This window comes from Venturia canescens, chromosome 1 (assembly GCF_019457755.1).
Source record: "Venturia canescens isolate UGA chromosome 1, ASM1945775v1, whole genome shotgun sequence".
NCBI classification, from domain to species: domain Eukaryota; kingdom Metazoa; phylum Arthropoda; class Insecta; order Hymenoptera; family Ichneumonidae; genus Venturia; species Venturia canescens.
In genome coordinates this window covers 11,578,585-11,590,757 of record NC_057421.1, presented here as the reverse complement: position 1 = coordinate 11,590,757, position 12,173 = coordinate 11,578,585, and the positions used below count along the sequence as shown (strand labels likewise).

The window sequence follows — 12,173 nt, the reverse complement described above, 5'->3', positions numbered from 1 at the left end:
TTCCATACAATGAATGAACGCTTCTTACGAAGTTTATGAAAAAGTACACAACAACGATGAAGTATGTAACGAAGGTTTGGGAAAAAATTCGAGAAGATTGTCTTACTAGTAATAAAAATATATTACTTTGGAGATTGAAAGAAATTGGTAATGAGCACTCGTAACCTCAAATTTGCTTATTTCAGCATTTTGTTTCTTCTTGGCTTAGCCCATTCCTGTCAGAGCCTTCTTCTTTGACATTTTTAATTTCATTAGCTAAAAAATAAGTTGAAAAAATTTACTTACAGTTGAATGAATAACTCGGACATTAATTTAGAGTGTTAATATCTTTAATTAGGAAGTAAAGATCGATCTAATTTAGACACCCATAAAATACGATCCTACGGACATGATCTACCTTAAATGAGATCTTATCAGATTTCCGTGAAGTGATTGATTGACATTGAATTCATCGATGTCAGAGTTCATAGGATTTACATATTTTTTGAAAAACTTTTCAATCCGGAGCAAGGCCGACGGGTTAATGATACGATTCACGTGCCTCAGGATGCGAAGGAATTGTGAATAGTAAGTAAAAAACACAATAAGTGGTGGCGAATGTGGGCAAAAACTTTGTCGAGGATCAACGTGGGTGAGCTCGCAGGAATCGTCAGGGTGTTTCAACGTAAAACGGTATGATATAAGCATGATACGAACGCGGTTCGCATGGCGAATTTAAATGATCTCATTGATGCGTTGGAGAAGAATTATTCGTGTACATCTTCGTACGAAACCCCGTGGCATTGTCCGGAGCACGTATGACGTTAAATGGAAAATTATACATTTTCGCGAAGTGGCATAAAAATAAGCGCGTAGAAACAACAATCGAATTGAACTTGACGAATGTTTCGGAACGTTTCGAAACGAGAACATGAAGATATATTTTTTAGCGAAAATTTCTTCGATGGAAACGAAAAATTATCATTGTTAAGTATGGCGATTTGAATTAAACGAAATTTTTGAATCCTTCAACTTTTGAATATTAAATCCATTCAAAAATTCTTTAAAAACGTCGATCTTGTACTGATTTCGGGCGATGAAATAATTCGTTGTAACTGACATTGGGCCAGGTTGCTGAGAGAATACATCGCGCCGTTTTAAAAGCGTTCGCGTAGGCACGACGTCGATGCTCGAGAGCTCGTATAACCTGAGAATACTCGCGAATATTCCACAGTCGGATCGCCGCTCGGATTCTTCGTCAATAAAACAACCGGTTTTTATTTTTCTTGTAGTTCAAATCTTCTCGGTGTTAGTAACGTTTCAGACTTCTCGAAGATTTATCAGTCTTGATAACAAAAAATCCCCGCTCACTGTGACGGTATTTTCCAACCATTTAATTGGAAAACCCCCAACTCGAAAAATTAATAGTTAAATAAGTAATCGCTCATTTCTATAAATACATTACAGAAAATGCTCATTCTACATAAATACAACGATTGAGACCCGTTTATTGCGAAGATGAATTGAAATTTATCGAAAAAGTTCATCGCGCGCTTTCGACTCTTCCAGTACATTCGTCTTTACAATCACAGAAGATAAAATTGCAACGACGCCATATTGTCAAAATGTTTAAATGAACCGTGGTCTCGTCTGGTACCCCTCGTAGACTAAAAACAAAAAAAAAACAAAAATACGCCGATGTAAGAAAAAACATTTGCGTGGTTACGACTTGTTCAGTGATAATATCCGGGTCGTATCCAAGGCCCGCAAAAAATCCACGTCAATCGATTGTTGAAGATTTGAACTAGACAAAATACTTCCGCTTCGATGATTTACGGAACGTTTTATAACACAGACATGGAGCGCTGTAGTAAGGTGGGAATTCCTTTCGCCGCGGGGTTAGCGTGAAGGACGGGATCCCAATCGGATGAATTAATTTTCCGAAAGAACATTTTCGAATTCAAGTATTCAAGGTGCATTTAAATTTTATACGATTTGAGTGAGTATCCCATTAGAAAATGAGATGTGAAAAATTCTAACCTGGTGCCGTAGTGATCGAAGCGCAGGTGCTGGTTGAAAAAGATTTGAAAATAAAAGTGAAACGACAGAGAAGTAATATTGGTTTCTCGATCGAATCGTTATCCAGGATGCTGTGCTTCATTATCGACGTCATTGTTTTTTTTGCTACCGTTGACGTCTTACCTTTGTCACTGGTGGGAGGAATGGCCGGAATGTGAATGGAAAAAGTTATTCCATCACTGATGAAATTGGAAGAAGAAGGCTTCAGATTGGGAAAAGCGTGTAGCAGAAGAGGAAACAACAGTGGGACTGGCCCCAGAGCAAAAATCCCTACCGAAGGTGGAGAGAATTCAAGTGGGGAGGATAGATACAACGTGTGTCGGTGTATCAAACCACAGCCACAGGTGCAACACTCTGAGACGATATAAGCAGCGCGTTTGTTTCACGTAAATTCAGTTTCTCGCTATTTGTCAACCACTCTCGACGACCGAAGTACATTCCCTTCGTCACTGATGTTTTTCCTAGCTGTTTCCACGAGATTCGATCGGTGTGGCTCTAGTTTTTAATTATAATCGTTTTTTTTTTTTTTTTATTCGTCGTTATAATAGACATTCGTATCAAATTATCACCGATACGTTGAAATCGCTGTTCTGTCATTGTTCCGAAATCGCTTTTCGAGTGCTACGGACTCGGCAAACCTCACCACGCTGAACGAGCCAAAAATCCGAGGTCAGTAAAACAACAGCCAAACGGATAACGTAGTGTCATTATTTTATTAAAATCGCTCCGAATCTCTTCCGGTCACTCCATTGTCACTGGACATACTTCGACAAACTTCAAAATCCTTGTTACCCGACCGACTATTCAACAACCAAAGTGTCAAGTCCTGCTTCCAATGACTTTAGGACTCGTTATTCGGCGTGTTATTTTGTGCAGTTTGTGTGAAAAGTTTAACATTTTCTAGCGGCTGTCTATGCCTACAATTCTCTCTGTTACTGAGTCCGTTCGTCGTAGATATTTTCATGATCAAATAAAATGAACGCAAGCGTGATAATAATTGATTATCTGGCTCATTTATCACTGAGACGTTATCTTTGGAATCGTGAGCATTGCCGCGGGCATTGAAGTATTGCTCTATGAATCATTCTCGAATATTTCGGAGTAAAAAGCAAAAACTTTTTTTTATCATTTTTTAAACCTGCAGTCATCGTTTCCGGGTTTCTTAACAACAGTAAAACGAAAGCATCCGAACTAATCGATCTACTAATGTAACCAAAGTACTTGAGTTAACAAAAGAAATAAATCGTTGAAATATCCGGCGCAACGAGTGTCCGGAAGTCATTGACCAATGTCGCGATCCAACGTAGCGAAAGTATTTATCTTTTTCTTCATCCACCAAAGCAACGCCTGCATGGCAATAATAAAGATTACTGTAGTGTTGCACCTGACCAGCCAGCCAAATCACACACTTAGAGCCTGCCGCAATCATTTCAATTACGAAAGTGTAATATATACACGTGCGATTCGAGTGCTCGTGTATATTTGTAGCTACAAATATTTTAACATTTTATTTATATTCCCTGTTGATTTCGCTAATCGTTTACACGTGACAGGCAAGTATTCGAGCTATTTTCATGCGTATGTATAAGGCCCGAAAATTTGAAGACCGATTGGCTCTTCTCATTCTATGATAATCGTTTGTACAAGTGAACGTATCAGATTAAGCTAATTATCTTGGAAACATGAATTCTTGGGAGTCGGTGTAAAAATACATTCAACAATTTATAAAATTCTAGCGGCATTCCATTGATATGCGAAACAAGTGTTGCGTACACTAAAATCATTTGAGAATAAATATTCGTGAAAAAAACCTTGCGCGGACAGTTTACTGTGTGAAAAAATTGGATAAATTATTCGCAATTTCGATCGAATTATTCAACTCGTAAATAATTTTTTTTTCAAACAATACTTTGAGGACGAATTGGCAATCGAAATTGGTAGGATTCAAAAAAAAAACCTCTAGAGATAACGGCATTAAATTTTGCAATCTTCATCTCATAATTCCAATTGATTTGAAGTTTGATAATAATGCAAGATGGAAATTCGAATATATATTCACGATCGAATATCGCGAGCAACGACGTCTTAGTGCGACGAGTATACGACGATTTAACGAGATTCAGTGATTTTGATGATGTTCGGTGGTGCAATGAAATCTAAGATCATTTTTATGAACCGTCGAACTTAGTAGAAGGGCTTCTGCACGCGGGGATCTATGAGATCTAGGTTGGTTACGGCGAACGACTGCATTTTATGTGCTACTAAAACGAGTTATTCAGGTCCACTGTTAGTTTCAGCAACCTTCTTTTACCTCTCAAGTGTTACGAAATTATACACGCGTTACTTCACAACCGCCAACATCGATGGCAAAGAAAGTGATTGAGGGACGTGGATACGAGTGTTGTTTTTTTATCCAGTTATGAAGATAAAGACAGCAGTAAAAATTATGAGGAGGACAAAAACATTTGGAGTTTAGGACCGAGTACGAGTTTAGCTCTCTCTCTCTCTCTCTCTCTCTCTCTCTCTCTCTTGTCCACACATAATTTCCTTCAACGAAGCATTGGACCTTCGTAAGATCAACCTTCGAATGATCCTTAAAACGATCCTGAATACATAGAAATGAAATATTTTTTCTTTTGAAAATTGACATATTATTTTTCGTTACTTGATACCAAAATAAAAAAAACCCAAAAATGTACCATAATTTTATGCAATTTTGAGGAGAAAAAAAATTTTCTTAGAGACAAAACGGGGTACAATTTAACAGTTTGTGACATTCTTTCTCTACTGTGACTCAATACGATGCACTTCATCGAGTTGCATTGTACGAAAGTATAAAAAACGATAGGAAAAATAAGAAATTTTGAAAAAAAATAAACATTGTAAAAAAAGTTTTTAGGAGAAGAAATTTTTCAAGATTTACATGACTTTTATTTCCTGAAAAATATGAAAACTTGAGAAAATGGAAAAACAAAAGATCGATAAGGGAAACGGGCAACGGAATAAAAAAATTTACCATATTTTTGAAATCGAAAGAATGAATTTATAAAATGGGGCATATTTCAAAGTTTCTAGTTCCGAATGGCATCAATGAAATTTTGCTATACGCACTCAACAATGTGAAAACTTGAAAACTTGATTTTATTCGTTGATGGAAGAAAAATGATGATGTATAATAAAGTTTTGGTGTTCCTTGCAGAGAAAAAAATAGAAAGAGCAGCTATGGTGAAATGAACCTTAGTTTCTTTAACCCCCACATGTATTGCATTGCTCGAATGATAATTTGTTCCTTCGTGTACCGAGGTTTGTGAATGACGTAAAGGGGTTTCATCGGTCATTGGGACGAGCAATTTGATCCTGTAAAATCGTTTGAACTTCGCACGTGGCTGGCAACCTTGATTAATTCAACTGAAAAGTTTTGTGTTCGATCGCGAGCATCTGATTGACCCGGTCATGGCGGAGTATCTCCATAATTTGACGCTTTGCCATATACTCTAGATACATTTAAATTAATTTTCTACACTCGATTCTAATGTTGAGTATTTTTCTGTGCATGTCATCAGTGGTACGGTTTCGTCAAGTCTATGGACGAAATGGAAAGACGGGTTGATCGTATACTTAATATTTAAATTAATACTATGAATATTATGTTGATTTACAGATGACGAACATAGTGAGAACGATAATAAGTAGCTACAATGATCTCATGGAAAATAGAAGTGATCCGAGGGTTAAAGACTGGTTTATGATGAGCAGCCCTTTCCCAACGTTGTTCATATGCCTGTGCTATGCGTATTTGGTTAAGAGACTTGGACCTAGACTCATGGCGAACAGAAAACCTTTTGTTCTCAGACGAACAATTTTAGTTTACAATTTAATTCAAGTTTGCCTTTCAATATATTTATTCAACGAGGTAAGTCATGGGAATGATTTTTTTTCTAATGTCCATTGAGCCTATTTTTATTTCTCTACGATCGTTTTGTCATTTGAATTTTCGTTATTTATCAATTCTAGAGTTTGGCATCCGGTTGGGGAGGAAAGTACTCGTTCAGGTGTCAACCGATCGACTACTCAGAGTCTCCGGACGCCCTCAGAATGGCAAGGGGATGTTGGTTATACTACATGTCGAAATTCATTGAGCTCGCTGATACGGTATTCTTCGTGCTTAGAAAAAAGAACAATCAAATATCTACGCTGCACGTTATTCATCACGGTGTGATGCCGTTGTCCGTTTGGTTCGGTGTTAAATTCACTCCAGGTAACATAATTGACGATGTAATAAACTTAAAAACGATGAATAATTGGGTGAAAAAAGTGAGGCAGAAGTGGTTTGTCGAGTGAAAAGATTGGAAGAATGATAATAGCTCGATAGTTCTTATCATCAGAGCCCCGATGATCTTCGATTCAAAAGCACATCCAATAACATGTCGTCTATAATACGGAGAATAATCGTGAGTCGGGAATAATTACGCTACGTATTGTTCGACCGAATCGATTGAATAATTTTCCCGTTAGACATTGGCAAATGAACTGTACATTTAAACTCTTAATCTAACCTTTACTTTTATCATTGATTTCTTTTTCACATTATTTTTAAATTATTGCGGTCATTGCGGCCAACACTTCTTACCGATGACAAACGTCCAATTACAACGCATGGAATAATCCGTTCAGCTTTTCTGTTACGTGTTGTATCCCCTCTACGACCACCGCAATAGTGTTCACTATTTTATTTCGCGACCGCAATCCTCGTTGATTCAATACGAAAACACACTTTTGTGGTATTTTACAATAAAATTTTGATGGGGCTGCTCCGCAGAAACGAAAGATCGTAAATACTCAATCACTGCGCATTCATCAATTCTTTCCTCCATTGGAATTTTTGTTCTTTATTTCTCTCTAAAATGCCGTTGTAATTTACGTAGTTCGGTCTTGGCGCTCGCTCGATATTTCTGAGAATTCAACGATTCTAAGAACTCGGATTTTGTTTAAAATTTACGTAACTTTTTACTCTGCATGTGTAACGATTATAATTTTTTGTGTTGTATTTTTTCGATTCTTTTTGACTTTAAATTTAGTGTCCAATAATCGTGATGAGGTTTTGTCTATAAAGTGAGAAAATACTCGATTTAAAATGATCCGGTAGAAAGAAAGCTGTGAACGAAGAAAACAAAGGAAATTGCGTTGCTTTCTTTTTATTTTCCTATTTTGTTATGCAACCGCCAACTCCCCACGACAAATTCTAATAATTTATTGTTTCATTCTGATCGCAGGTGGTCACAGTTCGTTCTTCGGTATGCTGAATGTCTTCGTGCACATATGGATGTACGCTTATTACTTTCTGGCGGCGCTTGGACCCTTGGTACAGCGTTATCTTTGGTGGAAAAAGTATTTGACAGCATTGCAAATCGTTCAATTCGTCCTCGTGATGATTCACTCGGGACAGCTGTTGTTCATCGACTGCGATTATCCGAAGGCGTTCGTCTGGTGGATCGGAATGCACGCGTGTCTCTTCTTTTTCTTGTTCAGATCGTTTTACATGGAAGCTTATGTGAAAAAGAGTGCAAAACGAAAAGACGCCGAGCTTGAATTGGCAAAGCACAAGGAAGCGGTTGATAAATTACAACAAAAGCGGCTTGAAAATGGAAAATCTTCGATTTATGCCGACGATTACAGAGTCGCGACGGGATACATATCGGACGAGGGGTTGAGAAATCGAGTTTACATCGACAAAAATCGTAGCTCCGACGATTCATGAAAAAAAAAACGTTAAAAATAAACCATCAAACTCATACACAATAATGGCCTCTGATCGATTATTTTCACGTGTGCATATTACGACGCCATTCTGTTGCTGCGATAATTCATCTCAGAAAAATCATTCCAATAGTCATGCAACTCTTTGCACGAGTCTATCCGTGATTCATGTAACTTGGCATTTGGCATACAACTATTTCACCAAATGTTCTCGAGGATTATTCGAAAGCATCAAGCAACGGTATGTCAACATTGTCACGAGCAATTTTTTATAGTTTTTTTTTGTTGTTCCATCACACTAGTTCATTTGTTCACGTTATCGATAACGGTTTGTTTGAGAGTTACTATTTTTAGCCAACTCAGCATTCGACACGTCCCTATACTTCATAGTCACTGACAATAACTTTGCAGTAACGGAATGGTTATTAATTTATTTTTCAACTTATGTTTCGTAGTTGATTATTGAGCACATCGATCTCTACACTTTCAGAATATATAATATTACGTGAAAAGCCTTCCACATATAACGAGCGCGTAAGATCATTTTATTTCGATGTGATACCAAAGATATTGACTGACTTGATAAAAGCCTCGATGGGGGGGGGGGGGAGATAAAAAGACGAATCCTCAGTTTCATGTTTATAGCAATTTAGATCTTACTATTTTGGCTTCCGGGCGTGAATATCGCGTTACGGAAGATCGAGGGCTCGGTGTGTGCAATAAGTGATTATAGTCATACCTTCATTCATCGCTTTGAGAAATAAATCAACAATTAATATGACACAGGAACAAGGTAGAATCATTTTGCTCGCTCAAATCGTTCTTTTGTAACAACATGCCGACAAATGCCGTCTTATAGACAGACTGCGTTCAAATCCAACGTATTCATTCCCCTTAAAATTCGTCATAATATCGTATAACGGTATTGAATATCACAATCGCAATCAATCGCAAAGGAATACATTCTTTCGTCACCGGATTATCGTGAAAAACGCTTTTGTGGCTTTACGTAACGAGATTATCGTTCGGGTCCGCGTGGAAAAATAATGAATTATTTATTCAATTCCGCCATCAAGAGTGTGCTCTCTAAGAGAAGCTCAAATACAAAGCTGTCTGCGAATAATGTGGCAACTTGCACACAGCGAGAAGCCGAACTACTAGGTCTCATTTTTCGTAGATTTTCTTAGTTTTTTCCCTACCACGTAGGTATTAATTTTATTACTTCAATAAATAATCACTCGATTTCTGTAAACGGGTAATTTATCGCATAAAATAAATTTTTAGCAATTAGTATTGCTCGCTGTATAAGTTAAATTGCGTATATAAAAATCATCAAATATACTTCGTATTATAATAAAATTAGCGGCTAATTAACTGATCGGTAAGACAGGCGATCGTATAAGTGAATAATTATGATAATAAATGATATCACGAATCTGAATCTGAACATTTACTTGTATGTCCGAGAAAACATAATATCGAGATCCAAGTCGTCGCTTTATACGAGATACCCAGTAGACGCCAAAGGATTGAATCATCGATCGATATTAACCACTAGGACGAACTGTGAAAATAAAATGCTGCTGATAACGTCATAATATAACAAGAAAAAAAATATATTTTTCAGTCAGAATAAAACGTGTACATTGTGCTAAATTTTTCTGGTAGAGTTTTATCAATCTCCAGATCCCAATTTTCCAAGCTTACCTACCTTCATCGGTTATGGTCCTAAGACATTTTCACTAAATCATGTACCGAAACCACTTGATTACGGGGCTTTCGAGCATGACTCGGCCTCTACAAGACATGCAATTCACTTGATTGCAGTTTCTTTTACCGATCGGAAAGTAAACGAATGTTGTCACCAGGCTCCAAGATTTCAACAAATTCTTTATGCGCTATTGCCTCTCGTGCCTGACCTGCCAACTTGACTATGCTCGAAAGAATGTTGATAAAATAATCATCGACGTACGGTAATTCGTATAAACAACATTACCGAAACGCTCGATTCGTTCAACAATAATTTCAACGCCTGCGTGTCTCATTTTCTATATTATCGACTGTTGAGTAGAATCAAAACCGAGCGATCGTTGAACGCTGTTCACTTATTTCTCGAAGTAGATTTATTTATGCAATAATCAACGAATTAATGTTTGTATTGGAGCAGTGTAATCTCGCACATGGTTTTACATCAATTTCGGTTTTATTCACTCATTCACGAGACCATTGTTTAATAATTTGAGCACGAATGACATGCTTTGAGTAAAGCATTTCTGCATATTTATCTGTCGAAAAACAGTACGATCGAATATATTTAAAAGAATCGTCCGTGTAAATATTTTTTTCCGTTGTTCGATGTGTACGATTTTTTTTCTCAATGCTCTTTTCTTGAAATCTTTAAAAAATTTACACGATCCCATTCATTATTTGTAGTGAACAGTAAACGGAAAAAATGGTGACATTTTAAGAGCTCGGAATGACGAAGCTAAAATCAATTGGAGCTAGATGATTTTCATTAGCCAACCATAAATAAAAAAAGAAGAAGATTTTCATTAGTGAAAGTGGCAAAAGACGTACAGTGCTCTTCTTTTCTTTTTTTCGTAAATTCGAATCGAAGTGCAAACACGTTACTGCAAATTCTTAAAAGAAAAATTGAGCCTGGGACAACAATTATGTCAGATTGCTGGAAGGCATATAAATGCCTTGAGGACGAAGGTGTTTATGATTTATATAGAATTTTGTATTTGTATTATTTGTATTGTATAGAATCGTGTGTATTTGTATTATGGTGTTTTCCGGATTTCTACACTTGACTGTGAATCATCAAATAAACTTTGTTGATCCGAATTCTGGGGCTAATACCCAAAGCATTGAATGAACGTGGCGTGATGCTCGGTCTATTATTCTTAAGTATGGACGAAGAAAATATTTGATGAGCGGGTACATTGCTGAATTTTTGTACCGTCGCAAATTACCCGATGATACGGAGCATTTGCACTCACTGTGTACAACGATCGCTGAATTCTTCGACATGACAACAGAGAATAAATAAATTCCAATTTCCAATTTATGGTGTTTCAATTAATTCCTATAGTATTAAATACGGTGCGTCAGCATATTATTACGTATTACATCACTGCTGGATAATAAGAATGTCCTTATTTATTAAGAAAGTACCTTTTTCATTCATTTTACAATTCATGGTGTTTTAATTAATTTCTATGGGGTTAAAGAGCACGCGCCACCACATTATTGCATGGTACGCTATTGCCGAGTGATGGAAAATACCAGAAAAAAATTTGGAGTTGTTTTAAGGTGGAGTCGTGATTCGACAAATTTACCCTTTTTTTTTATGACTATTTTTCCAAAATAGATGGAGCATGTGACAAAACGATTTGATGAATTTATTTATTTCTTTTTCTTTACGTTGGGAACAAGAGGCGGGAGTGTTCAAAATAGATTAAGATTCAAATTGATTAAGAAACAGCAAAACTGCTGTTAAATAAAGTTCAGATAAGTACATTTATTCTGGCCAAACAGTGCTTTCTGGTGGTCGAAGTCCAGATTGTATTAAAAGTTCTACAATAAATATATACAACTTGCATTAGTATAGTCAAATACAAGAAAATTTGGTTGAAATCGTGTCGTCCAACAAACATTTCAAAACTCCCGAATTTTGGGAAGATTACTTTTTTGTAACGTGCTAAAACTCTTTGCTTCCGACCGCATGAAAATGACACTGTTTTTTTAAAACTGCGTTAACGTACAATCTGACCTCCGATGACACAGTGCAATATTGATTAGGTAAATCGGGATCCATTATGTGCAAATGCGCTCAATTAGAATGCGAAGCAGCCAATCGACGCAACTACTTACCTTACTTTGAAAACTACAAATTTGTACTTTCATTTATTTATTACGTAATAGCCAACGCAATATTGACATCTATTTTTTACAGTTTTTTTCGTCTGTTTTTTGCAAAAAATCAATTACGGGAATCTCGTCCATTATTTTTTCGTGTTCATTTCACGCGTACACTTGTTATTTCACAAATGTGTGACGTTCGACCTACAGCTAACAGGAACATCAGCGATGTAGGTCCAAGCCAATCCGATGATCCGAACTTTTAGCTGTGACTTTATATCATTCGTTTACAATCTTCATTCTGAAAAATGTACCTCAATATATACGAACTATGAAGAAAATTTTGTAATTTTAAACAACTCGGTTTAACAATATGCAATGTGATGATACGATAGAAATTGAATTCAAGATAAAATGCACTGATTATGGAGAGATCCAAACGTATACTTAACTGTATCTTCGTGTCTATCTTACCTTGGTCGTTTCTCATTCAA

The 12,173-nt window shown here is 36.6% G+C and overlaps 1 protein-coding gene across 1 annotated transcript; it reads left to right on the top strand.

Annotated features, from left to right (window-relative positions):
* Positions 1 to 2,447: 2,447 nt before the first annotated feature.
* Positions 2,448 to 9,256, top strand: LOC122414843 (elongation of very long chain fatty acids protein AAEL008004-like). Its single transcript, XM_043426448.1, has 4 exons — positions 2,448 to 2,727; positions 5,720 to 5,971; positions 6,073 to 6,316; positions 7,332 to 9,256. Exons 2-4 carry the CDS (start codon positions 5,720 to 5,722, stop codon positions 7,814 to 7,816), a joined length of 981 nt encoding a protein of 326 aa, XP_043282383.1. The 5' UTR covers positions 2,448 to 2,727; the 3' UTR covers positions 7,817 to 9,256.
* Positions 9,257 to 12,173: the final 2,917 nt, after the last annotated feature.

Coding starts and splice junctions, on each gene's coding strand:
- LOC122414843 (XM_043426448.1), top strand. CDS start 5,720: ATGACGAACATAGTGAGAACGATAATAAGTAGCTACAATGATCTCATG. Junction 5,972..6,072: donor CAATATATTTATTCAACGAG/GTAAGTCATGGG, acceptor TATCAATTCTAG/AGTTTGGCATCCGGTTGGGG. Junction 6,317..7,331: donor CGGTGTTAAATTCACTCCAG/GTAACATAATTG, acceptor TTCTGATCGCAG/GTGGTCACAGTTCGTTCTTC.